This window comes from Schistocerca serialis, chromosome 2, assembly GCF_023864345.2.
Source record: "Schistocerca serialis cubense isolate TAMUIC-IGC-003099 chromosome 2, iqSchSeri2.2, whole genome shotgun sequence".
Lineage (NCBI taxonomy): Eukaryota > Metazoa > Arthropoda > Insecta > Orthoptera > Acrididae > Schistocerca > Schistocerca serialis.
The window spans coordinates 816,162,416-816,189,502 of record NC_064639.1 but is presented as its reverse complement, the minus strand read 5'-3'; the positions used below and the strand labels follow the sequence as shown (position 1 = coordinate 816,189,502).

At 38.0% G+C, this 27,087-nt stretch overlaps 1 protein-coding gene across 2 annotated transcripts in view; it reads left to right on the top strand.

Annotated features, from left to right (window-relative positions):
• The window catches only part of LOC126458056 (probable multidrug resistance-associated protein lethal(2)03659), a 475,280-nt gene that overhangs the window by 80,437 nt on the left and 367,756 nt on the right, over window positions 1-27,087 (top strand). For both annotated transcript variants that reach the window (XR_007585566.1, XM_050094853.1), the window contains exons 2-3: window positions 4,627-4,719; window positions 20,120-20,230. Coding sequence is in view for 1 of the 2 variants with exons in the window: in XM_050094853.1 (XP_049950810.1) it covers window positions 4,643-4,719; window positions 20,120-20,230 (188 nt within the window). In the remaining variant the exon portion in view is untranslated. The remainder of the gene's footprint in view (window positions 1-4,626; window positions 4,720-20,119; window positions 20,231-27,087) is intronic.

Here is a 27,087-nt window from a genome sequence, read left to right as displayed (position 1 = left end):
CTTACTGTGGACTCAGCTGTAAAACACTGCACACTTCCATATAGAAATCGTCCTATCTTGAGAACTGCAACATACGGCAGTTGCATAGTGGCTGCATTGTCAGTACGTAGTACCTGAAGCTGGGAACAAAGGAGTGAAAAATGATCCATATGTGGTTGTTGTGTACCACTAATTCAGAATCTTACCCTGGTATAAGGTAAGGGTGACAATTAGTAATGACACAGTGCTGGTTAGAATACTCTTTATTTATCACATGGTGCAGATACAAAAGTATGTCACACTGCTTGGCAGTCCACCTTACTAAGATATGCTTGGCAAGGAGCCAAGAACAGAGTAGATGGTCAAAGAAGTTCCTCTCTCATGGTGTTCCCACATATGGAACCCTCACAGTAATGCTAGCAGTTGTCAGTAACAGCTGATAGTTCATCAGTTCCATGTACACCACTTTCTCCAGCCTCACCAATGATAAATCCACCAATATCACAGTCTGAGCAATACATGCTGCTTACAAACTAGCATGTCTTCACTCCATGGCATTTTTTATATGAACAATCACTACTAAACTGGCTGAGTTCATGAAAGAACATAGAAGAACTGTCCACCTTGTAAACACACAGTTGCTGAGCATTCTGTACATCTTGACTCAATGTATATGAGTGTCTGATGCACCAAAAGGGCTATTTAGGTCCTCTTACCCAGTACTAGTTCCCCTAAGCTCCAGAGATGGGAACTAGTCCCACAAAATTTCATCACACCCTGACAGACTTGTGGACTTAAGCTCCATTAGCACCCCCTCCTTTTTTTTTACAGTTTTACATTTTTATTTATTTATTTTTGAAGATTTTTCTAATTATTTTTTACTTTATTTCTTCTCTCTGCTCTCCTGTATACAATCTTTGGTTTTTCTCTGTCTCTTTTTTTCATTTCCCACCTAATTCTTTATTACATAATATTAAAAATTAATTTTTCCTCATCTTATTTCATCTTTACTTCTCACTCTGTTCTTATGATCAGCTGTGTAGTGAATCCATCACAGTTCTTACCAGTGATTGATCTCCTACTCCATCTGACACCTCTCTGTTTATCTCTGATTCCCTTATCTTCACTACAGGTTGGTCCCTCATATCATGGGGCCTGAGTGATCTGGACCTCCTTTCTTTATACAGGAATTCCTGAGGAATGGATCAATAATTCTGAAAGCTAGGGTAGTTCTTTCTTTATCTGTGTGTGTGTGTGTGTGTGTGTGTGTGTGTGTGTGTGTGTGTCTAGAGACTCTACTTAGAATTTTGTCCTCTGAAGTTAAGTGCTGGCTAGCCATGCTATGTGCTTGTTATTTTGTAGCTTTCTCAAGTGAATTTTGCTTTTGATAAAAATCATTATCTAAGTGACTGATATTTCAGTCATCAAAAAAGTGAGATATTGGAACAAGCAGAAAGATAATGATGACAACAGAATTTGAAAGTTCTTATGCATTGTTGATTTTGGGATTATGTGAATACCATTACACCTTTTGCAAAAGAAATTTTCAGTTCAATAACGAAGAGTAACACAATCCAAAATATGAATATTTTCTTACAGATTGTCTTTCCCTTTTAGATTAATTGCAATTAAGTGTTGAAATTGTCTATTAGTTTACCTTTCAATTTTCTTACCTGGCCAGCATAAGGTATAATACCTGTATATACATAAAAGGAAATACTTTGTTTAGATTTATTTTTACGTGTTTGCTGTTGTTGTTGTGATCTTCAGTCAAAAACTGGTTTGATGCAGCTCTCCATGCTACACTATCCTCTTCATCTCTGAGTAACTACTGAATCTACATCCTTCTGAATCTGCTAATTGTATTAATCTGTTGGTCTCGCTCTACAATTTTTACCCCCCACATTTCTCTCAAATACTAAACTGGTCATCCCCTGATGTCTCAAAGTGTATCTTATCAACTAATCCCTTCTTTGGGCCAGGTTGTGTCACAAATTTCTTTTCTCCCCAATCTTTTTCAGTACCACCTTATTAGTTATGTGATCTACCCGTCCAGTCTTCAACATTCTTCTGTAGCACAACATTTCAAAAGCTTCTATTATGTTGCTATCTAAACTATTTATCATCTATGTTTTGCTTCCATACATCACTATACCCCAGACAAATACCTTCAGAAAAGACTTCAGAGCACTTAAATGTATATTTGATATTTACAAATTTCTCTTCTTCAGAAATACTTTTCTTGCCATTGCCGCCATCAGTTATTTTACTGCCCAAATAGCAAAACTCTTCTAATACACTGAGAGTCTCATTTCCCAATCTAATTCCCTCAGCATCAACTCATTTTATTTGACTACATTCAATTGCCATTTTTTGCTTTTGTTGATGTTATCTTAGATCCTCCTTTCAAGACACTCTCCATACTGTTCATCTGCTCTTCCAAGTCCTTTGCTGTTCCTGAAAGAATTCCAGTGTCATCAGCAGATCTCAAAGTTTTTATTTCTTCTTCCTGAACTTTAGTTCCTACTCCTTGGTTTCCTTTTCTGCTGGTTCAGTGTACAAATTGAATAATGTGGGTGGTCTGCTACAACTTTGTCTCACTCCCTTCTCTACCACTGCTTCCTCAGCACTTATTACTGCTTTCTGGTTTCTGTACAAGTTGTAAATATCCTTTTGCTCCCTGTATTATATCCCTACTACCTTCAGAATTTCAAAGAGAGTATTCCAGTCAACATTGTCAAAAGCTTTCTTTAAGTTGACAAATGCTATAAACATACACTTGCCTTTCTTTAACCAGTCTTCTAAGATAAGTTATAGGGTCAGTATTGCCTCAAGTGTTCCTCATTTCTCCAGAATCCAAAGTGGTCTTCCCCTGTCAGCTTCTATCAGTTTTTCCGTTCTTTTGTAAAGAATTCCTGTTAGTAGTTTGCAATCATGATTTATTAAACTTATAGTTTCATGATTTTTATACCTGTCAGCAACTGCTTGCTTCAGAATTGGAATTATTAGATTCTTCTTGAAGTCTGATGGTATTTCATCTGTGTCACACATTTTGCGCACCACATGGAAGAATTTTGTCATGGCTGGCTCTCCCAAGGCTATCAGTAGTTTAGATGGAATACCGTCTACTCTTGGGGCCTCATTTCTACTTAAGATTTTCCAGAGTTCTGTTAAATTCTTCTCACAGTATTGTATCTTCCTTCTCATCTTCATCTACATCCATTCCCCTTTCTATGATATTACCTTCAAGCTCATTTCCCTTGTATAGACCCTTTATGTACCCCTTCATCTTCAGTTTTCCCTTCTTTGTTTAGGAGTGGTTTTCCATCTCAGCTCTTGATGTTCATACAGCTGTTTCTATTTTCCTCAAATGCCTCATTAATTTTCCTTTAAGTGGTATCTATCTTTCCTCTAATGAAATATGCTTCTATGTCCTTATATTTGTCTTGTAGCCATTCCTGCTTAGCAATTTTGTACTTCCTGTCAATCTAATTTTTTAAACATTTGTATTCCCTTTTGCCTGTTTCATTTGCTGCATTTTTATATTTTCTCCTTTCATCAGTTAAATTCAATATGTCTTGTGTGATCCAAGGATTTCTACTAGTCCTTGTTTTTTTTTTTACGTATTTGATCCTCTGCTGCCATCACTGTTTCATCTCTGAAAGCCACCCATTCATCTTTTATTATATTCCTTTCACCTGTTCCACTCAACCATTGCCTAATGCTCCCTTGAAACTCTCATCTATCTCTAGTTCTTTCAACTTGTCCAGGTCCCATCTCTTTAATTTTCTACCTTTTCCCATTTTTTTTAGTTTTAATCTACAATTCATAACCAATAAATTGTGGTCAGAGTTCGCATCTGCTTCTGGAAATGTCTTACAATTTAAAATCTGGTTCCTAAATCTCTGTCCAACCATTATGTGATCAATCTGAAATCTTCAGTTGTCTCCAGATCTCTTCCACTTATACAACCTTCTTTTATGATTCTTAAACCAAGTTTTAGTGATGATTAAATTATGCTCTGAGAAAGATTTTACCAGGTGGCTTCCTCTTTCATTCCTTTCTCTGAGTCCATATTCACATACGTTCCAGCCCCCTTCAAAATTAAATGTTGCTCTTCTTTAACTATCTGACTAATTTCTTTTATTTCATCATACATTTCTTCAATCTCTTCCGCATCTGCAGAGCTATTTGGAATATAAGCTTGTGATATGTGCTACCACACAGGGCTTTGTGTCCATCTTGGCTACGATATTGCATTCACTATGCTGTTCATAGGAGCTTAGCCGCATTCTAATTTTCTTATTCATTATTAAACTCAATTCCGCATGACCCCTATTTGATTTATATTTATAACCCTGTATTCACTTGACCAGAAGTCCTGTTCCTCCTGCCACTGAATTTCACTAATTCCCACTATAGCTAACTTCAACCCATTCATTTCCCTTTTTAAATTTTTTAAGCTACCTGCCTGATTAAGGAATCTAACATTTTCATACTCCGATCTGTAGGATGCCAGTTTTGTGTCTCCTGATGACAACATCCTCCTGTGTTTATCCCTTTTTTAATTGTTTTTATTTGATTTGTGAGGACACAAACTTGCCAATTTATATTAAAATTATGTTGCTAACAAAGATGATTTTGTAGTTTCCAGAGCGCAGCCATGAATGAGGAGGAGGACATTACCACCACACCACATCCGAGGAGTTCAGCAAGCCCACTCTCTGCACTCACATTCTGGTAAGGGTGACTAATACTGTCATTCATGGTGGATAGAAGGGGCAAAAATAAGTGTAATGCACCAGAAATATGTATTATAATAAAATGAATGTATTAGATTCTTGCATAAGTCAATTAGGTTTCTGCATTAGTTACACTACATTTTTGTTTCATAGTCTAAGTACTTAATTCATAAAATTGCTTTACCACTTGTCAACTGGCAGCCATTGTTTGAAGTGTTATATTTGTAAATATGCATTGAGTTTTGTTGACTTCAAAATAGTTCACATTGTTTGGACGACTAAGTAATGTGCAATGATAAACCATAAGTTAAAGAAAAGATCGTGTTTGATAGTTTTTCTTTTTTGAATTCCTGGAAGTACACAGGCAGGTTGAAAATGATGAAAAACAACCAAAAAACTGCAACAAGTGCTGCTGAAACTTGATAATGCATGATAAAACAGTTAGTCATGTCCTCAGTTAGGAGGTTATTTCAGTCCTCTTCCTTATTGTGTTATTGTGCACTCATATTTCAGATGTCCTTGTTCTTTATCCAATTGTGTTTGATAAATTTCTTGAACAATAAAGAGGTTTCATAAAATGATAATTAATAATCTTCTAAGTTCTGAATCAGCAAATATCTTCAGACATGGAATCAAGAAATTACCCAACATTGGTAGAGAGTCATAGATAATGGAGCAGGATGTATTTTACAATAGTCTCCACCTTCTGTTTTTGTATAGCAATAAATATATTTGTGACAGCTACATAAGTCTATGAACTTAATAAAATTAGATGTTTATGAGTGCACATTTATTTACTTGAATGTTTTGCGTGGAGTCATCAATATGAGGACTTTTGCAAATGTCAAATACATGTAGGTCTAAGCATTACTGGCAGTAATTACAACAATCAATACTGCTGTTCAAAATACATTACAATCTTTAGATGTATTAGTACAACAGGAATCATTTGTTTACCACATACCATAAAAACACTGGAATCATCTTATGTCTAGCTTGCAAATAGAGGGTGAATCAAAAAGAAAGAACAGATTTCAGTTGGTTATCACAAAGAAACTCTGAAAGAAAGAAACAAATTGTGCATGTCACTGGATAGAAGAAGGTTCAGAGTCTTACATCAGGGTGAATATGCTCTGGGACAACTGGCAAATCCAGGAAAAATTTGGGAATTTTTTCATTTGGGACAAGTATAGAAGAAGTCCAGGAATTTTTCAGAATTTCAGGAAGTTTTCATTATTTTACTTTTCAGCTAAATTTTTGTAATTTTGAAGAACTGATACTTTAACAAGGAATGTTACTTTAGCTCACTACTGCAGCATAAAACATAAATGAGAGAATAACACCAAAATAACACTTTAATTTCAAGGAAAATGCACTATTTACAACAACAAAACAGTGCACATACGAGCATCTACTGGCAGCAAAATGTGTCCGAAGATTATGCAGTAATTTGCAACAACCAGCTGCTTTTGATGCGTCTTTCTTGTGGGCCTCATTTTGGTGAGCATGACTGTTTACACTTGTAACAGGTCGTGGGAAAATTTTCCAAATGGTAGTTTGAAAAGTGTTACTTTCAAAGTAAATATCCGCTTACACAAGATGAATCATGTTACATGTGAGAATGTGCGATGAATATCTTAAATTAAAGTGTTAGATTCTAATTCAAAACTTAACAGTGACGACAAGCCATTTAAATAAATTTTAGGTCCAAAAGACCACCTATTTAAGCCATTATTCAATATTTTACTGGCACATTTGTGTTTGATGTTTCTTAAAAAAGGTAACACATGCTAAAAGAGATCAAGTTTCTAGGTCAGTTCTCCATATTTATTTAATTCACTCATAGATTACAAATTAAGTAGTAAATATATCTAAAAACACAGATGATGTGACTTACCGAACGAAAGTGCTGGCAGGTTGATAGACACACAAACAAACACAAACATACACATGAAATTCAAGCTTTCGCAACACACTGTTGCCTCATCAGGAAAGAGGGAAGGAGAGGGAAAGACAAAAGGATGTGGGTTTTAAGGGAGAGGGTAAGGAGTCATTCCAATCCCGGGAGTGGAAAGACTTACCTTAGGGGGAAAAAAGGACAGGTAAACACACACACACACACACACACACACACACACACACACACACACACATATCCATCCGCACATACACAGACACAAGCAGACATTTGTAAAGGCAAAGAGTTTGGGTAGAGATGTCAGTCGAGGTGGAAGTATTGAGGCAGAGATGTTGTTGAAAGACAGGTGAGGTATGAGCGGCGGCAAATTGAAATTAGCGGAGATTGAGGCCTGGCGGATAATGAGAAGAGAGGATATTCTGAAGGGCAAGTTCCCATCTCCGGAGTTCTGACAGGTTGGTGTTAGTGGGAAGTATCCAGATAACCCGGACGGTGTAACACTGTGCCTAGATGTGCTGGCCGTGCTTGCCCTCACCCACCTAATCCTTCACCTACACATCAACTCAGCCAATGAACACACCCGTCAACTCCTATCCTTAATAAAAGTCCTCAATCTTTCCTCTCCCACATCCACACCGGCTGTTCAGAGCAGCCTCCTACAGGCCAATCGCAAATTAGAACAGCATGCCACCCTCCACCTCAAAAAACTATCCAATCTCCTGGTTTCCCACCTCCAGAAAGGCAACTCACTCACCCTTCACAGCCTTTCCAGCAAACCTCAACCTCCTCTCATTGCACACAGACCCAGTCTCTCCCATCTACTCAATCTCCCACTTCCAGCTCCACTCCCCCCAAAACCTCAAAATTCCAATCAACACAATCTGGAACCACAACACCCTAATTCAGTAGTTAACCTTTCCTCCAAACCTCTCTCCCAATCTGAAACCTCTGTCCTATCCAAAGGCCTCACCTTCAGCCCCACTCCCAGATTCAACCAAACAGCCCTTGTCAAAGATTTACTGTCCTACACCAGTACTCTCTACTGGAAATATCACTTTGCCACGAAGAAAAATGATCCTAACCCTACTCCTAATGGTCCAACTCCCCAAGACACTATCCAAATTGAACCCTGCCTGGAATAGTTCCATCCTCCGTCACAGCGGGACCCACCTCCTCTTCCTCAAAATCACCCTCTCCAAACTTTCCAGGAATTTCTGACTTCCAGCCTTGCCTCTCAATCCTTCTTAAAAAACCTTAATCCTACTCCCAACATCACCACTGCTGAAGCCCAGGCTATCCGTGATCTGAAGGCTAACCGATCCATCGTCATTCTTCCGGCGGACAAGGGTTCCACAACCGTGGTACTTGATCGTCGGGAGTATGTGGCTGAGGGATTGCGTCAGCTTTCAGACAACACCACATACAAAGTTTGCCAAGGTAATCCCATTCCTGATGTCCAGGTGGAGCTTCAAGGAATCCTCAGAAGCTTAGGCCCCCTACAAAACCTTTCACCTGACTCCATCAACCTCCTGACCCCACCGACACCCCGCACCTCTACCTTCTGCCTCCTTCCTAAAATTCACAAACCCAATCATCCTGGCCATCCCATTGTAGCTGGCTACACCAAGCCCCCACAGAACATATCTCTGGCTATGTAGATCAACACCTTCAACCCATTACATGCAGTCTCCCATCCTTCATCAAAGACACCAACCACTTTCTCGAATGCCTGGAATCCCTACCCAGTCTGTTACCCCTGGAAACCATCCTTGTAACCATTGATGCCACTTCATTATACACAAATATTCCGCACGTCCAGGGCCTCGCTATGATGGAGCACTTCCTTTCACGCCGATCACCTGCCACCCTACCAAAAACCTCTTTCCTCATTACCTTAGCCAGCTTCATCCTGACCCACAACTTCTTCACTTTCGAAGGCCAGACATACCAACAATTAAAGGGAACAGCCATGGGCACCAGGATGGCCCCCTCGTATGCCAACCTATTCATGGGTCGCTTAGAGGAAGCCTTCTTGGTTACCCAGGCCTGCCAACCCAAAGTTTGGTACAGATTTATTGATGACATCTTCATGATCTGGACTCACAGTGAAGAAGAACCCCAGAATTTCCTCTCCAACCTCAACTCCTTTGGTTCCATCAGATTCACCTGGTCCTACTCCAAATCCCATGCCACTTTCCTTGATGTTGACCTCCACCTGTCCAATGGCCAGCTTCACACGTCTGTCCACATCAAACCCACCAACAAGCAACAGTACCTCCATTATGACAGCTGCCACCCATTCCACATCAAACGGTCCCTTCCCTACAGCCTAGGTCTTCATGGCAAATGAATCTGCTCCAGTCTGGAATCCCTGGACCATTACACCAACGACCTGAAAACAGCTTTCGCATCCCGCAACTACCCTCCCGACCTGGTACAGAAGCAAATAACCAGAGCCACTTCCTCATCTCCTCAAACCCAGGACCTCCCACAGAAGAACCCCAAAAGTGCCCCACTTGTGACAGGATACTTTCCGGGACTGGATCAGACTCTGAATGTGGCTCTCCAGCAGGGATACGACTTCCTCAAATCCTGTCCTGAAATGATCCATCCTTCATGAAATCCTCCCCACTCCACCAAGGGTGTCTTTCCGCCATCCACCTAACCTTCGTAACCTCTTAGTTCATCCCTATGAAATCCCCAAACCACCTTCCCTAACCTCTGGCTCCTACCCTTGTAACTGCCCCCGATGTAAAACCTGTCCCATGCACCCTCCCACCACCACCCACTCCAGTCCTGTAACCTGGAAGGTGTACACGATCAAAGGCAGAGCCACGGTGAAAGCATTCACGTGATTTACCAACTGACCTGCCTACACTGTGAAGCTTTCTATGTGGGAATGACCAGCAACAAACTGTCCATTCGCATGAATGGACACAGGCAGACAGTGTTTGTTGGTAATGAGGATCACCCTGTGGCTAAACATGCCTTGGTGCACAGCCAGCACATCTTGGCACAGTGTTACACCGTCCGGGTTATCTGGATACTTCCCACTAACACCAACCTGTCAGAACTCCAGAGATGGGAACTTGCCCTTCAGTATATCCTCTCTTCTCGTTATCCGCCAGGCCTCAATCTCCGCTAATTTCAATTTGCCGCCGCTCATACCTCACCTGTCTTTCAACAACATCTTTGCCTCTGTACTTCCGCCTCGACTGACATCTCTACCCAAACTCTTTGCCTTTACAAATGTCTGCTTTTGTCTGTGTATGTGCGGATGGATATGTGTGTGTGTGTGTGTGTGTGTGTGTGTGTGTGTGTGTGTGTGTGTGTGTGTGTGTGTGCGAGTGTATACCTGTCCTTTTTTCCCCCTAAGGTAAGTCTTTCCGCTCCCGGGATTGGAATGACTCCTTACCCTCTCCCTTAAAACCAACATCTTCTCGTCTTTCCCTCTCCTTCCCTCTTTCCTGATGAGGCAACAGTTTGTTGCGAAAGCTTGAATTTCATGTGTATGTTTGTGTTTGTTTGTGTGTCTATCGACCTGCCAGCACTTTCATTCGGTAAGTCATATCATCTGTGTTTTTATATATATTTTTCCCACGTGGAATGTTTCCCTCTATTATATTCAAATTATGTAGTAACAATGACAGAAGTATAATTATCCTTGAAAAAAATTAAAAAAAAGCAGCAAAAAATTTTTGGTGACCAATATTGTAATGATAGCTTAGCTTTTCTTGTGGTTATACTGTCTGTATATTAATTTAAACCATTAACTTTCTCTGTTTGTGTTGGCACTACTTAATAGTGATGTTTCTAGGAGCTGACTACATTACATGTCCTATGTTCTGTATATCTGCTGTAATTGGCTGGTGAGATCATGTGACACAAGCTACAATTGTCTGACAAAAGTGCATCGCAATTTTTTTTTTTCAGTTCTTCAGAAGTTGCCATGCTGTAATTGCTGGAATCCGGGTTTATACTTTTGTAGTGCAAAAATATAATGTAAATGTTGCCGCGCGTCAAAGATCTTTCCAAAATGGAAGTTCCAATGCTGGTGTATAAATCCTTCACCTTTCAAAGGACTGATAAGTTTTACAGCTCCAAGAAAAAGTATATTGTCACTTTACAGGGAAAAAGCATAATTTTACGTATGAAAAAGTGTATTTTCACTGGAGAAAAAGTGTATTTTCAAACGGGAAATCCAGGAAAAACCTAGGAATTTTTTTTCTTGTCTGTGTATACACCCTGTGTATTTGCACAGGCACAATGGCATGCACTCACTATGAACGCCATACATTTCTCAAGAAACGTCAATATGGTAGTCCATTTCATTCCAAACATAAATCAACAAGTCACTGTTTATTGAATTGTCAACTTCAGCGGTTTGATTTCTCAGATTTTGAAGCGTAGTTGCCTTATGTGGGACAAAGACTCTGTCTTTTATATACCACCACAGAAATAAATCACAAGACGTGAGGTCTGGTGTCCTGGGAGGTGAAAAACAATGAACGAGATCTTATTGGTCACCTCTTCCAATCCAATGTTGTGGGATGGTGTTGTTAGGATAACACTGCACCTCAATGTGAAAGTGAGACAGTCTGCTGTCATGCATGAAAATGAAATAATTGGAATCTTGAAGTTGAGGAAACAACCAATTTTGCAGCTTCTCCAGGTGTGACAATTCTGTCACAGCTTTCTCTGCAAAAAAGCAAGGTCCATAAACTTTGTGAACAGAAGTGGTACAAAACACATTGAATTTTAGGGAGTTCGTTTCACGTTTGATGGCGATGCCAAGATTTTTGTGATCCCCAAATTCTTACATTATGGCAATTTTCTTTACCTGGTATATGAAGTGTCAGTTCATCTTTTCAGACAAATTGTTCAAAAAATATGTCCTCTACCATAGCCTGGAGAATTGAAATGCAAAATTTGTACCTTCTTTTACGATCACCAGGATACAGTTGCTGCAGTAACTGAAACTTGTAAGGCTCTGTCAAGGCATAGTTTCAGAACATGCTACACTATTATTTTTGGAAGTTGAACTTCCTGGCCTGCTCATCTTGTGGACATCTCAGAGCTTCATTTGAACATGTCTTGGAGAGGCTGAACAGTTTCATCAGATTTTTTGGCTGACCACCCTTTGAATATGCAATCAACTTCCAATAACTTTGTATGCCAGTTATAAATCTGCTTGTGCAGAAGTGGCTTCTTGTTGAATCAATGACGGAATGCTCATTTCAATTTTCAGTTGAACAATAGCTTGACTACTTGCAAATTCCAATGATTTCTCTTGTGGTGTGGTTGCCATGTTGCTACAAACCACATCACAACTGTGTCAAAATTTTGAAACTTCTTCCATCCAAAGGCATGCACAATGTAGTTCTATCTTTTATAGTTTGTAATGAACAAATGAAATCTGTTCTTTCTTTTTAAACACTTCTGTACATTATTGTAATGTTTACTCCTTTAAAATTTGTCAAGTGATTTTGGTTTTATTTTGAACTTTCTCTTTCTTTTCCTTGTTCTTCTTCTACTACTTCCTCCCCCCCACCCCTCCCCCCCACCCCAGTACAACTTTAAAAGGACTTTTGAAGGACAGCTTACAGTATTATATGTTATCAAACCATGAATGTTTGGGCTCTGGTCTGAGACTTTTAGTTTAGTTCTTTATCTGAACTAGTTACCATAGGACTTGGTATTGTTGTCATGTATATCACTACTTGTAATTACTTCAGTCGTGTGGGAGATAAAAAAAGTAATTAATTTATATAGGTACAGTGAATAGATGGTGAAATATTTGTATTGTATGAGAACTTCATGGAAAGAACCTTTATAGCCCAGTCCATGCATAATCCTCAACCCCATTTTTTTGTATCTGCAAGGTATGTCAGCAGCACAACTTCATATTTTTATGTGGTAGCTAAATTATGGATAGATTGTCCCATAATATGAAGCTTTCAGAGTGTGGGTGGGCACCATTTTGTACAGGTACACACACAAATTTCATGCAGCTAATCCACCAAAGATTTGAGTCCAAATGGACACCTAAGAATTTACAGCTATTTGCTTCCACCACCATTATACCACTTAGGTCATTTACAAATGAGTCTTGTGAGCTGCCAGTTGCAGATATTGGCAACTGGGATTTACTTACATTGACCTTTAGTCAGTGAGCATGGAAATATGTACTTAATTCTAATTCACCATTAATTCTTGAAAATTCCACTTCCTCACAGTCTTTTCCACGGAATAAAACTAATGTGCCACAGCATAATTTACAATGTGTGAATTAAATAGATGTACAGTGTTATTAATATAAGCTAGAAAAAGGAAAGGGCTAATGAGGGAGCCTTTATGGACTTCTCGTCTCACTGTTTAGCTTGTAGATTTGAAAGCTAAAACCGTATTTTTGATTTTATGTGTAAGTTTGGTACACTATTTCTGTTTCATCCGGACTTGACTGTAAGTTTCATTGATGCATCATTGGTATTGTATGCCCACAGATCTTTTTTAAGAGAAGCCCATGATTTACTGAGTAAAAAGGTTTTCTCAGGTCTAGGAATATTCCAGCAATGTGAATACTGAGTCCTATGTTACTGTATACAGTGGCAGATACAGAAAAACCTCAAGGAGGGGGTGCTAAAGATATCTTGAGCTACCTTTACTTTTACCGTAATAAAAAATGATCAAGTCACATGCAAAGTTTAAGGAATTATTTAAACTGATTATACACATATACAACACAATGCCATCTTACGATATAAAAAAGTTACAATTGTGGTTCTCTTCCTTAAATGATGAATTATATGCACTTATTCTTTCTGGCAAATTGGTTAATTACATCATCAATAGGACAATCAATATCAGGGTAAGTGTTAAGTGGAGCTATGCCATTAAGTCGATCTTCCGTATTTATAAAGCTACGTATCGAAGGTTCTCTGTACAAGAATACAGTATAATATTCACAACTTTTGTTGAACAAATGCCAGACAGAATAACATATTGAAATCATTAGAATGGCCGTGACTTTTCTCCTAGGTATATGTTAGCTATCTATGTGCCAGACAGAAGTGTATAAAATATGATGACACAGATTCACATACTACATGGGAAAGTATAACTATTCGATAACTCGATTCAGTCGAGTCGACTGATGAAAGAAATGAACAAATAGCATGTGGGCTGACTGGTGGGGGCAGTGCGAGTGACAAGGGGGGCACCTGCCCCGCCCCCGCCACCCCATATATATCTGCCACTGACTGTATACTTAATGAAGAAACTGATAACAGTAGTGGCCTTGCTTAGGTCTTTCCTAAATCCATGCAGTAATTGCTGAGCATTCCGAGCCTTGAGAAGAAGGCCATAATGTTAAAATAATTATTGTACAGTGAAGTGCCACAGGTTTTACCATTGCTGACTACATGGTTACATTATAAATTGTGTGAAAGATATCTCTCTCTCTCTCTCTCTCTCTCTCTCTCTCTCTCTCTCTCTCTCTCTCTCTGTGTATGTGTTTGTGTGGGTGTGGGGAAATGGGGGGGAGGGGAAGCATGTGTCACGATGCTAGTCTACAAACTGAACTTTGGTGTTTAACATCGTTTTTTATATTATCTGCTGCTCAAAATATTCCTTCTCTATGTATTGCATGGTTGCCACTTTTAGTACCATTGTTACATTTTGTCTCTACAATTTGCTATTTTTATTTTAATTACTAGTGTCCTTTCTCCAACTGAGCTTCAGCTTTCTCTCATCATATCCTGAAATGAGAACTTTTCCTCATTGTCGTTTCCATTTCTCCCAAAGTGGTATTCTACTGCCCACTCAACCACTGTAATATCCTTGACAGGACACATGTTGTAGGCATTTCCTGGCCAACTGCAAAACCAGCCATGTATCCTACCAAGTTCACAGCTATCACTACACTGGATTCTTTATGGGTATGACCAAGAACCAAACTCCCACCTCGATGAAAGTTCACCACATAACTATGGTCGACAGCCATTTAGACCACCCAGCTGAGTGTGCTGTGCAGCATAATAGGCTGAACTTTTGTGGCTGCTAGACAACCAAGGCAATCTGGATGCAACCCTACACCAACATCAATACTATGAAAAGGATTAGTACTCACTTTATAGTGGAGATGCTGGGTCGCAGATAGGCACAAGAAAAAGACTGTCAGCAAGCAAGCTTTTGACCAAAAAGGCCTTCATCAGAAGTAGACAAAACACACGCACACACACACGCACACACACACACACACACACACACACACACACACACACACACACACACACATATGCACACAGTCATGCAAACACAGTTCACACACACCTGACCACAGTCTCTCCCTGCTGAGGCCAGGCTGCCAGCCAGAGACTGGTCATGTGGGTGTGAGTTATGTTTGTGTGAGTATGTGTGTATGTATGTTGTCTATTTCTGATGAAGGCCTTTTTGGACAAAAGCTTACTTTCTGACAGTCTTTTTGTTGTGCCTATCTGCAACTTAGCATCTCTGTTATATGCTGAGTAGTAACTATCCTTTTCATAGTATTGTCATTATTCCATTCTGTATTTTTCATTGTTTGATTTTGTTTACACGAACATCAGCTTTTCTAAACTGCACAAATAGAAATAATCCTTCCACCATTTTCTGGGATCTTCCCATACTCCCTTTTTAGCCTCAGTATCTTGTTAGTCCTTGCCTTTCACGTGTTCCAGTCTCTCTTCTTCTCTCATCCTATTTCGTCCTCCTGCCCCCTACGCCATCTCACACTTGTATCATCTGGTAACAGCTCAACAGATGTATTGTTATCTCTCTTTTTTTAGAAATTTTTAAGTGCTATATTGGTCTTTAATTATTTGCTCAGAAAAAACATGTTTTGGTCTAATCTCGTTATAGCATTATAAATTCTACATTTAAATTATAATTAACTTTAATTCTGAGTCCACATTGGCAATGTTTGAACTTATCCCTATATAAGTTAGCTACAGAATTCTTAAGCATATTTTAAGGTCAAACATAATAAATTTCTGTGACAGAGGAAAGCTTCTATCCACAAATCAACATGGATTTAGAAAGCATCACTTGTGCAGAAGTCATCTATCCCTTTTATCACACAATATCCTGTGTACCTTGGCTGAAGGGAAATAGGAAAATTTAATAGGCCGTTTCTAGACTTCCAGAAAGCATTTGAGACAGTGGTACAATGCAGACTGTTAACAAAGGTCTGAGCATACGGAATAGGTCATCTGGTATGTGAGTGGCTTGAAGACTTTTTAAGCTTTCTAAGTAACAGAACCCAGTATGTTGTCCTGGATGACAGGTGTTCAGGAAGTGTGCCAGGAAAGTGTGGTAGGACTGCTCTTGTTCTCTATGTACATAAAAGATCTGACGAATAGGATGAGCAACAATAAGAATCTTTGTCAATGAAGTTGTACAGAATAGTGTCATTTTTAAGTGAATGCATGGGGATACAAGATGACTTGGACACGATTTGTAATTGGAGCAGTTAATTGCAGCTTGCTCTAAAAGTGGAAAAATGTAAATTAACACAAATTAGTAGGAAAAACAGTCCTATAATGGTAAACACAGTGTGCTGCGTGACACGGTTGTGTTGATCAAAATTTAGGCATAACATTGCAAAGCAACATGAATTGTATGGGTATGTAGGGTAAGCTATAGGGAAAGCAAATGGTCGACGGCAGTTTATTGGGAGAAATTTAGGAAATGTAACTCATTTGTTAAGGAGATCATGTATCAAAAACTTGTGCATTCCATTCTTGAGTGGTGCTCAAGTGTTAGGAAACCCCACCAGGTTGCATTAAAGGAAGAGGTTGAAGCAATTCAGAGGTGTGCTGCAGTTTGTTACTGGTAAGTTCGATCGAAACGTATTACAGAAATTATATGTGAACTCAAGTCGAAATCCCTGGAGAAGACATTATTCTTGCAAAACCTATTGAGAAATCTTAGGGAACTGGCATTTATGACAGAGTGCAGAACAGTCCTACTCTCACCAACATCCATCTTGCATAAGGACTATGAACCAAGATGTACATCTACATCTACATCTGCATGTTTAGTCTCCTAAGGCCACCTTATGGTGTGTGGTTGAGTGTACTTTGTGTATCACTATCACTTCTTTCCTTTTCCTGTTCTGGTTGTGAGTGGTTTATGGATAAGACAATTGCTGGTATGCCCCCATGTGATATCAAACCCCTCTGATTTTACCTTGATGGCCTTTTCATGAGATATACGTGGGAGGAAGTAATGTATTGATTGACTCCTCCAGGAACTTAAGCTGTCTGAACTTTTACAGTAAATCACACCACAATGCAGAATGCCTCTCTTTCAGTGTCTGTCATTGAAGTTGGCTGAGTACCTCAGTGGTACATTTACGCTTCATAAATGAACCTGTAATAAAAACATGCTGCTCTTCCATGGAGCTTCTCTATTTTCTCTATCAGTTCTCTCTGGTTCAGATCCCAGAGTGATGAGCAGTGTTCAAATTTTGGTCAGACTAGAGTTTTGTAATCTGCTTCATTTGTGGATGGACTTAATTTCCTGAGGATTCTTCAAATGAATCTCAGTCTGGCATCTTCTTTACCTGCGATTAGTTTTATGTGGTCCTTCCATTTTAAATTGCTCCATGGACATACTCTTAGATATTTTATGGCTGTGACTACAATTGCATAATCATACAATGTGGCTCTTTCTGTGTACTCATCTGCAGAGTATTACATTACAAGATAAGAGAAATCAGAGCTCACATGCAAGCATATAAGCAGTCATTTTCTCCAGTTCCTTTTGCAAGTGGAACAGGAAATGGAGTGACTAGCAGTGGTATCAGGTACCATCCACCATGGTGGTTTGCACAGTATATATGTAGATGTAGAGGTTCATGCATGTCTTCTGTTACCTTTGTTGTTTCTCATACGATAGTAAATCTGTACTTTTCATAGGTCAACTACCCAAGCTTACGGCTTTCACATTATAAATGTAGTAATCTATCATAGAAGTGCTGTGTATTAATCACATAGCCAAAAACAAATTACTGAATGATACTCTACTTTATCAATGAGCTGTGCCATTTTGTTTTGAGTCCTCAGTGCTATGCCACTGTATTGTGATTCAGGGATTTCAGAGTGTATGAGGACAAACAAACAAAAAATTTAATTTTTTTTGTTTTTAAGAGGATAATTAAAACTTTATGACCATCCTTTGTACGTCAGTCATTTGCTGGATAATGTTAGATTGTGTGAAAAATTCTCTGATGACAGCAACATTGTAATCACAGATAAAAAAACAGTAGAACTCTTATATTAGAAAAATCGGATGAGACCTTTATGGATGTTTGATGGCCAATATACAATAAATTAACAGTAAACAAAGAAAACACACTGCATGGTCTCCAGCTTGAAGAGGGAAAAACAATGCTCTTAAATTAAATATAAATTATAACTAGATAGACTATGTAGCAAATACAGAATTTTTGGAAATGAATACTGAAGTGGGACAAATGCGTGTGAACATACCAGCCAAGAGAATGCCTTCAGTATATCTTTAGAATCCTATCACCAGTGTTTAGTAGCCAGTGAATAGCCAGTGAATTGTAGTTATATTCTGTTACTATTTGCACTTAAACCTTAGTTATGAAATTGTTTTTTTAATAAGAGTTTTCAATTTATCAAAAATGTGCCTTAACACAGTAACTAAAATAATAATTGAGTTTGCTGTAAGTAGTCTTATCTGCACCACATGCATATATCTACTAAACTGTAACAATTATTAAGGAAAACATTTGAAAAGATTACACTAACAACTTAAATCATGTCCATAGAATAAGAGCTGTATTCAAGTTAAATAATAAAGAAAAAATACTAGAAAAATTGAGACTGTTTTTACCAAGAAATAGTGCAAATAAACTGACCAAGGAATTTGGAAGAGATAACTAAAATCAATATATCTGAGAAGGCAGTCTTAAATAGTTCCTAAAGTACAATAAAGGATTATTTAGATAACATAGAGTAGGTGTTGATATAAGTGTAACATAAATTGACAAACCTGTTATTCTGTGTGGCACATACTGAATTTCAAGCACAGTATGGCACCTCACATTAAGAAATGTGACCACAGACTACAAATCAGTGGTGCTGTGATTTACATTTGTGGATATTTTAACTCAGTGTTACAGCAGGGGAAGCATGAATAGTGTAGAAACTGGTGTCATTCCAGATGTTTTGAAAATGACCGAAGGTTCACCTCTACTAAAGAAAGGTTCTTCTGATAAAATACAAAACTACTTTCCTTTGTCACAGTGATGTTCTCTCTCAAAAAAGCCTATAAAAACTTTTTTTATGGCAGACTTATACATTTCATAAATAAATAATCACCTCTTACCATCCAACAATGTGGCTTTGGAAAGTCTAAATCTACACAAACAGCAGTTTTTGAATTCTTAGACTGTGGTTTAAAATCCACAAATCAATATAAAGTATGGTAACTGCACCTATTTCCTTAGACCTTTCAATCCTTCAGTGTCCTGGAAGACATAAAATTTAGCTCGAAAAATTATAAAGACAGGGTGTAAGAGGTGTAGCATGTGGCATTCATACCTAAAAAATCACAGGCAGAAGGTATAACTAACATAGGGTCATTTTTGGGGACCCTCAACTCATAGCATAAATACTTTAAGAGAGAAAAAAAAAAGAACTCTTAGAACAATTGATCAGCTTAAAAAGATGGAGTCCTGTAAATTTCACTTTACTGAGCTTGGTGTTCTGAATGTTCCATACTTATTAGTTTATTAAATTATTTTGTTCACTAGGGTTATCTTTTGAGAACACACGAACTACTGCAGAACAAAAATGTACACAACTATTGTACCAGATAGAAACCAAATGTACACCAAACATATTCCAGAACAAAATCCTCTCAGAGGAGCATAATTGGTACCATACTACACAATGTGATATCAGAGGAAATAAAAATTGTTACATATCCTACATCTAAAATGAAACCAAAGCCATTTCTGATGAAGCACTGTTTCTGTTCTGTAAAACAGTTTCCACAGATGTGAAATAAATGTTACTTAAAAATTTAAGTGTAGGAAGAGATACTGAATTTTAGTTTGCCCCCTATTTTTCTGATAGTAAGTATTAGTGTAACTTTATTTTGAGCTGTCCTTCAACAGTTACTGATAAACTGAGATTATAAGGATATCTGCTTACGTACTTTCACTTCTTTTGCTGACACTAAATAGAATTGTATCCTCATTTTGACCTGTCCAACATCATTTGTACTATTTGTGCTGTGTGATAAAACTGAACCAATAAAAAATAAAATAAAATGCACATGTATAGGGTTCCATGCATGCTACTGCACAAAAACAACTTCATCACTGTAAGAGAATATGTTTTATGTTTTCATAGAATGATCTAAGTTCAATGCAGATACTGAAATAAATATGAAATATGTATTTCAGGTGGACATTGAGAATCTTCAAAACAGGCTTAAAGAGAGACATCGAAATTGAAGACCTGTATGCGCCCCTGAAAGAGCATAAATCATCACTGTTGGGTGAAAGATTTGAAAGGTACACAAAATAAACACCAGTAATTATCTATTATATTTATTTTAATTGTGTTTTGTTTAGTGTTTACCCCTTAGGCACATAGAAATTAATGAAGACTCTGTAGAATTCAATTGATGGTAATGAAGATTGTAATGTGAAATGATAACATTAATAGTGCTTCATATAGTACATTTATAATACACAGTGAGCACTACACATAGCTTGATACAGACTAATTCAGCAGTATAAGGCTTCATGATAGTTGTGGAATTGAGTGAGAGAGTTATGTGCGCATGATTGATTGGGTTTAGAAATGTTCGTTTGTTTTCTGTAAAATGAACATAATTGTTTGAAGATTTAACAGAAATTTCAGTTACATTACCTGCTGATGTAACATTAGGGAATTTTGAAAGCATTTGACTCAGTTCAACACCAACACATATTAATGAAAGTATGAGCAAATGGGGTATCAAATGAAATTCATGAGTGGATTGAGAGTTTTGTGGTAGGAAGTATGCAATATGTTATATAGATAGGGAGTCAACAATAGATGTGGAAATAACTTAAGGTGTGCCCAGGGAAGAGTGTTGGGATCCATATTGTGTGTTACTGACCTGACAGATAATGTTAATATGGAAAGTAAAGAATGTTTTGTTTTGACACCTGACCGTGTCCCTAACCTCCACCACCAACCAACCACTGATGCTGGTACTCATTCACTTCAGTTTGGTGGCAGTCATGATCCAGTACAGTTGTTTACTGCTTTGTTGTGTGACTTTAAAATGTGTGACAAAATTGACGATCCCACCAGGTGTGAAGTACACAGTGTTATCTGCTTTTTAGATGTGCAAAAAGTCTGACCCACCAAATTTATAGACAGTTAACAGGTTTACAGTAATGTGATGAATGTAATGTCACTTTGGCAGTCGTGTATCGTGTGTAGTGGTGGAAGGAAGAATATGGGTAATTTCATCGCAAATCATACAGTGAATGTGTCACATCACTATTTCAAAGTTTGCTGAAAAAAATCCATGCTTAAGTTCCACATGATACCTCTCCAAAACTACAGTATTTTGATTTTCTGATGATTTGTTAAAACACTGCAGACCTCTCTAAAAGAGAGTATTTGTGAAAATGTCATAATGAAAGGGAAAATTGAAAAATTGTAATAAAGAAACCAAAAGCGATAGATATCTGAATTTATTTTCAATAAATACGTTGTTTTCAATACTATGAAACATGAGATTATACACTGCTGAGCTTTTCTCATTTTCATTTCAATTTTATTATTATTATTATTTTAAAAAAATAAACTGTGAAAATTTGTAACTTTTTTTCTAATTTCAGAATTATGTTTTAAAAATGTGAATGCAATTTTGTCATATGATGACATGTTGGAGACCATGGCTGTTTTTGAAGACAAATGTTGATCGTGTTAGGACAGCAACCAGCCACAAATTTACTTTGAGTTCCTTTATTCAAAGGAAACCGTTACCAGTTTCGAATCGTTGCGATTCATCATCAGACGGTTTACACGCTTTCTTTATACATTTGGTGTGTTTTTTACAGATTAATTGTCGTGAAATGCCGGTTTCGAGTGATTGTTTCTATAACGTTCATCCAATCGATGTAAATGCATTCCCACTGCATCCTCGTTGTTGCACACGTAATAGTTCTCACTGTACACTTTATATTTGTCGCTGAGATCATTCCAACCATGCTCCACATGTTTTGGTTCATACAAAGAGCACAGGATGTTAACTGTCTTGAGAAATGGTAAAGTGGAAGGACTGCTACCTGTCAGCTCTGACATTAATGCATGAAATTCTTAATATGTCAAAATATTTGTACATAAAGATGCAAGAATCTGAAATTTATTTTTATTTAGAAAGGTGGTCATTGTACTTAGGGAATGTATAATCAGAATGGGCAATACGTGTCTGTGCAAAATGTGAGAAATTTTTTTAGGTAAACCTAGGTCTACTCTCAAGGTCAAAAAAGCATGGCCACTTAAATATTTAAATTGATCACTGGTTTTAAGTAAATGTCATGCAAAACTAATAGTTCTGAATCAAACTAGTTACTTTACAACATTATAAATGAGTGGGAAAACAATTCATAATTTTGTTTCAAAGCATATTATAACAAAAATAAGATATGGTATATAATATTTATACCTATTTTTCTTTTTATGATGTTATTCACAAATTATTATTGTATTCTGCATGGTTTTACTTCTTTATGAGCTTCCATGAATTAGAATTGCCTACAATGTAACAATCAATCTGCACTGTTGGAAATAGTTCATTTGTTCTTTTTTTATCTGCTTCTCATTGAGCTTGTATAGCCAAGCTGAATTTGCACATGGGCAAGGATGATCCAACATGAGAAGCACTTGGGAAATGTGAGCAGCACAGTGATCTTTTGGTCATGGCCATTTGAAAGTATTAGCAGGACCAAGAGATGTCATAAAGGAGATGGTCATATCTTGCAGCTCATCAGAGGCACTTCTCTGTCCCACCCACCACTGATTGTCATACACACAAGAAATGAAGTGGCTCACTACAAAGTCTTCTAACACATACTGCAGTCTCTGCATTTCACACTCAGTAACAGGCTGCATTTCATGGAGAACCGTTCTTGCAATGTATGTGCCACTATGCAATGCAACAAACTTGTGACTTGATTGAATTCCTACCACAGGCTTCATAGCAGATTACTCTTCTGTCTTTTTTAATCAGAATTCTCTTAATGTACTTTCATTTAGAATTAAGAGTTCCATGTTTGTTACTAATGTTGACATGTTTTGTACAAATCCAGTAGTACCTCTTATAGTATCAACAGCTTGATTCTGGAGATTAAATCTTGTTGCAAGATGTTTACAGAGACCTCCTACCCCATCAAATGCACTTTTTCCATGACCTGTTGCTGAAAACATCCATTTTTTTGTCGTAATTCCTGTACTATAGTGTTGACAAAGCTCATAAGGCTGAAAGCAGTTTTTAAAATGAGATGCTGCACCATTAGTCACATATACATGTTTAGGAAATGCATGGCCTCTAGATGCTATGTCATCAGTTATCATGCTGACAGTGTAGCATGCACGTACACTGTCATCACTGACAATAGCAAAACAGTGTGATGTTCCAAGGAAGTGAGCAACACATGTGAATATTGATACCTGTGATGTGTGCCAGTGGTAACTTTGAATTTCATTCAGCAAAGCAACAGACGAGTTCTCAGCAAAGTTGAAATGAAGAACTAATATGTCAGTATTCTAAGATGTGGCTGATTTCACTTCAGCTATGGCCTGTCTCTGAACCTTCAGGATATGATGGTGAGCTATTCCTTTCATGACCCAATGCCTAACCACTGTAACAAACGTCTCTGGCTCAACTGTCTTCTTCACCAACTCTTCTCCCTCCCACAATGAGTAGGTTACATCATTGTCAGTATCCTGAAGGTGTAATGCTTCAGCAGTCATCACTTCACCATCAGGACCCATTGCACTCCTGCAACCAACATATATAGGTAAAAAAAGAAAGTTTCAAATTAGTGCAGTAAACACATGTGCATACTTCCCTCACTGGCTGGTGTTTTACCCATTTTGGTTGTAAGGAGTAAAATTTTGTGAGACCAGTTTTTAAATTCAGGTTCTCCTTTTTCATTAGGAGATATGCTTCTCTTATTGAACTGGTCATATATCTTTTTACCTTTTTATATAATAGAGGGAAACATTCCACGCGGGAAAAATATATTTAAAAACAAAGATGATGTGACTTACCATACGAAAGTGCTGGCAGGTCGATAGAAACACAAACACACACATACATACACACAAAATTCTAGCTTTTGCAACCAATGGTTGCTTTGTCAGGAAAGAGGGAAGGAGAGGGAAAGACGAAAGGATGTGGGTTTTAAGGGAGAGTGTAAGGAGTCATTCCAATCCCGGGAGCGGAAAGACTTACCTTAGGGGGAAAAGGACAGGTATACTCTCGCACACACACACATATCCATCCGCTCATACACAGACACCACTTTTTTTTGCTGGAAGTGGGAGATTGAGTAGATGGGAGAGACTGGGTTTGTGTGCAATGAGAGGAGGTTGAGGTTTGCTGGAAAGGTTGTGAAGGGTGAGTGAGTTGCCTTTCTGGAGGTGGGAAACCAGGAGATTGGATAATTTTTTGAGGTGGAGAGTGGCATTCTGTTCTAATTAGTGGTTGGCCTATAGGAGGATACTTTGAACAGCCGGTGTGGATGCGGGAGAGGAAAGATTGAGGACTTTTATTAAGGATAGGAGTTGACGGGTGTGTTCATTGGCTGAGTTGATGTGTAGGTGAAGGATTAGGTGGGTGAGGGCAATGGATTGTTCAGTTTGGAACTGGTATAGGGACTGATGGAAAGAACGGTTGCAGCCAGAGATGGGAACTTTAAGTGTGAGGCCTTTGGGGGTAATGCCAAATGTCAGACAAGCCTGAGAAAATAAAATATGGGAGCGTAATCTGGCTAGGGCGAAGGCATGTTTGCGGAGGGAATGTAAATAAAACTTAATGGGGTCGTTGTGGGGGTGTTGCGAGGGTGACATGGTATTAGAAGGTGGAAAGTGTACCATGAGGCTGAAATGAAAATATATATATATATATGGGGAGAGATAATGTTGAACTAGAAAGCAACTGGAGATCTGGTGTGAAAAAAGTCGAAAAAGTGTTGGTTAAAGCTGGGCTGTGTTGATCCCGTTGTGAACTTGGGTTGGTAGACAACGATGTGCATAAAGGTTAGGTGGTTGTGTTGCCACCAAAACACGTTAAAGGGTGGAGAAATTCGGGAAAATTTCGAAAAAACTACGTGTAAATGTATTAAAAGGAGTGGTTTTGTGGTGACAGAGTATGAGAATGAGGCTAACAATTGTCTGACGAAGAAATAATGACGTTAAAACCTGTGGGAAGCGGCTACAATTGATCAATGATGTGTAAAAAAATGGAAATGGAAATAAAGCGAAAGTTATTAGAACTAGCCGAAATGGTTGTTTAATAAGTGAAAGGAACTGTTTGTGAACCAGAAACGGTGGATTTTATAGCGGCGGTAGTGTTGAAAGCGGGAAAAAATTTTTTTTTTTGGGTTATGGTTTGGAAGTGGGTTACGTATTATTGAGTATAGATAGGCGGGATAAAATTGTATAGTAGATTATGGTAAAAAGGAGAAGGTGAATACAAAGTGAACCTACTGGCAAAAACAGAAAGAGAAAATAAGATGACAGAAAAGATTTCGAAATGCAACAGTGACAATAACAAACGTGATTGTTGGGTTCAAATAAATGATATGAATATAATAGAGGGAAACATTCCACGTGGGAAAAATATATTTAGAAACAAAGATGATGTGACTTACCATACGAAAGCGCTGGCAGGTCGATAGAAACACAAACACACACATATATACACACAAAATTCTAGCTTTCGCAACCAATGGTTGCTTCGTCAGGAAATAGGGAAGGAGAGGGAAAGACGAAAGGATGTGGGTTTTAAGGGAGAGTGTAAGGAGTCATTCCAATCCCGGGAGCGGAAAGACTTACCTTAGGGGGAAAAGGACAGGTATACGCTCGCACACACACACATATCCATCCGCACATACACAGACACAACAGAACAACAGTAAGCTTATCATCTGGCAACGAATGCGCACAGTAAGAATCTGGGCATGCCCCAATACCTTTCTCATTCTTTATTTTATGAGCCTGTGAAATCAAATAATGTGAGGAAGTGAGTATTTATTTCTGTATCTGCTTCTTAGAGTAGCTACCTGGTATCAGCGTCAGTAACTGTACCTTCTCATTATAGGTGGCTGCTGAGATGGTAGTATTTAGGTTTTGAAACCACACACTGCATTTTGTGCACATCTCACTATCTTCTGTCTGTGCATCTTACCTTTTGTGGAAATTTAAGGGGGGATATAGTAGGGCTCACGGAAGAAATGCTGACATTCAACACATCAACAACTTTACATCCACGAATATAAACATATACACTGTCTTCTTCAGTTTTACATTTGGGTGATGGTGATCATTGAGGTGGGTTGCCACTAAATTTCTTCTTATAGTGAGTGTAACAATTCCTGCACAATGGATGTGATGCTAATTCTGTTATTTGAGCACCAAGATATTTCTGCATTACTTCTGACAGGTTTCCAACAACTGTGAAGTGTTTTTCACTTTTCTTGACTGCCACCTTCTTGTATTTTTTTTCATAGTCCACACACCTCACTCTTTCACTACTGTATTTTCTCACTGACATTGTCCCTAACAAAAAGTTCAAACCAAACACTAAACTCGATGCAGAATGGTTTATGTGCAAGTTCTCACTCACTCTACACAGAAAAATATTGCCCACTGTGTTTGCACTGACTGCTAGAATGTTAACCATATTGTGTAATTCTCAAAAGTTTTCAGGTGGGAGCTTTCGAGTAAATAATTTGTAAAAACTCATAAGAATGCATTTTTTTATTTTTAGTAATAAATATTTACATAATACAGATAGCTGGAGTCCAGAAGATACTGTTTATAACTACATCAGTAGTATCTGGTAATATTACAGAAAAGACAACGTTCTGTGACTTTCCAAATTAGAAAAAAAAATAATTTTTTTTAAGTGAAAAAATTAACTTAAATTTTGTATTTTCATCTTCAATTTGTAAGTTAAAGGAAACCCATAAATGTGCTGGTGTCAACTAAATTTCAAAACACTAGAAGGGAGTTTTAATGCAAAATATCTGCCAGGTCTCCAGTACTTTTGGTTTTTAGTTATATATTTTTTTGCTCTCTACTGTTTTAAGAATTATTTACAAAATATATATTTTTCAAAGGGCTGTACCATTTACAAAAA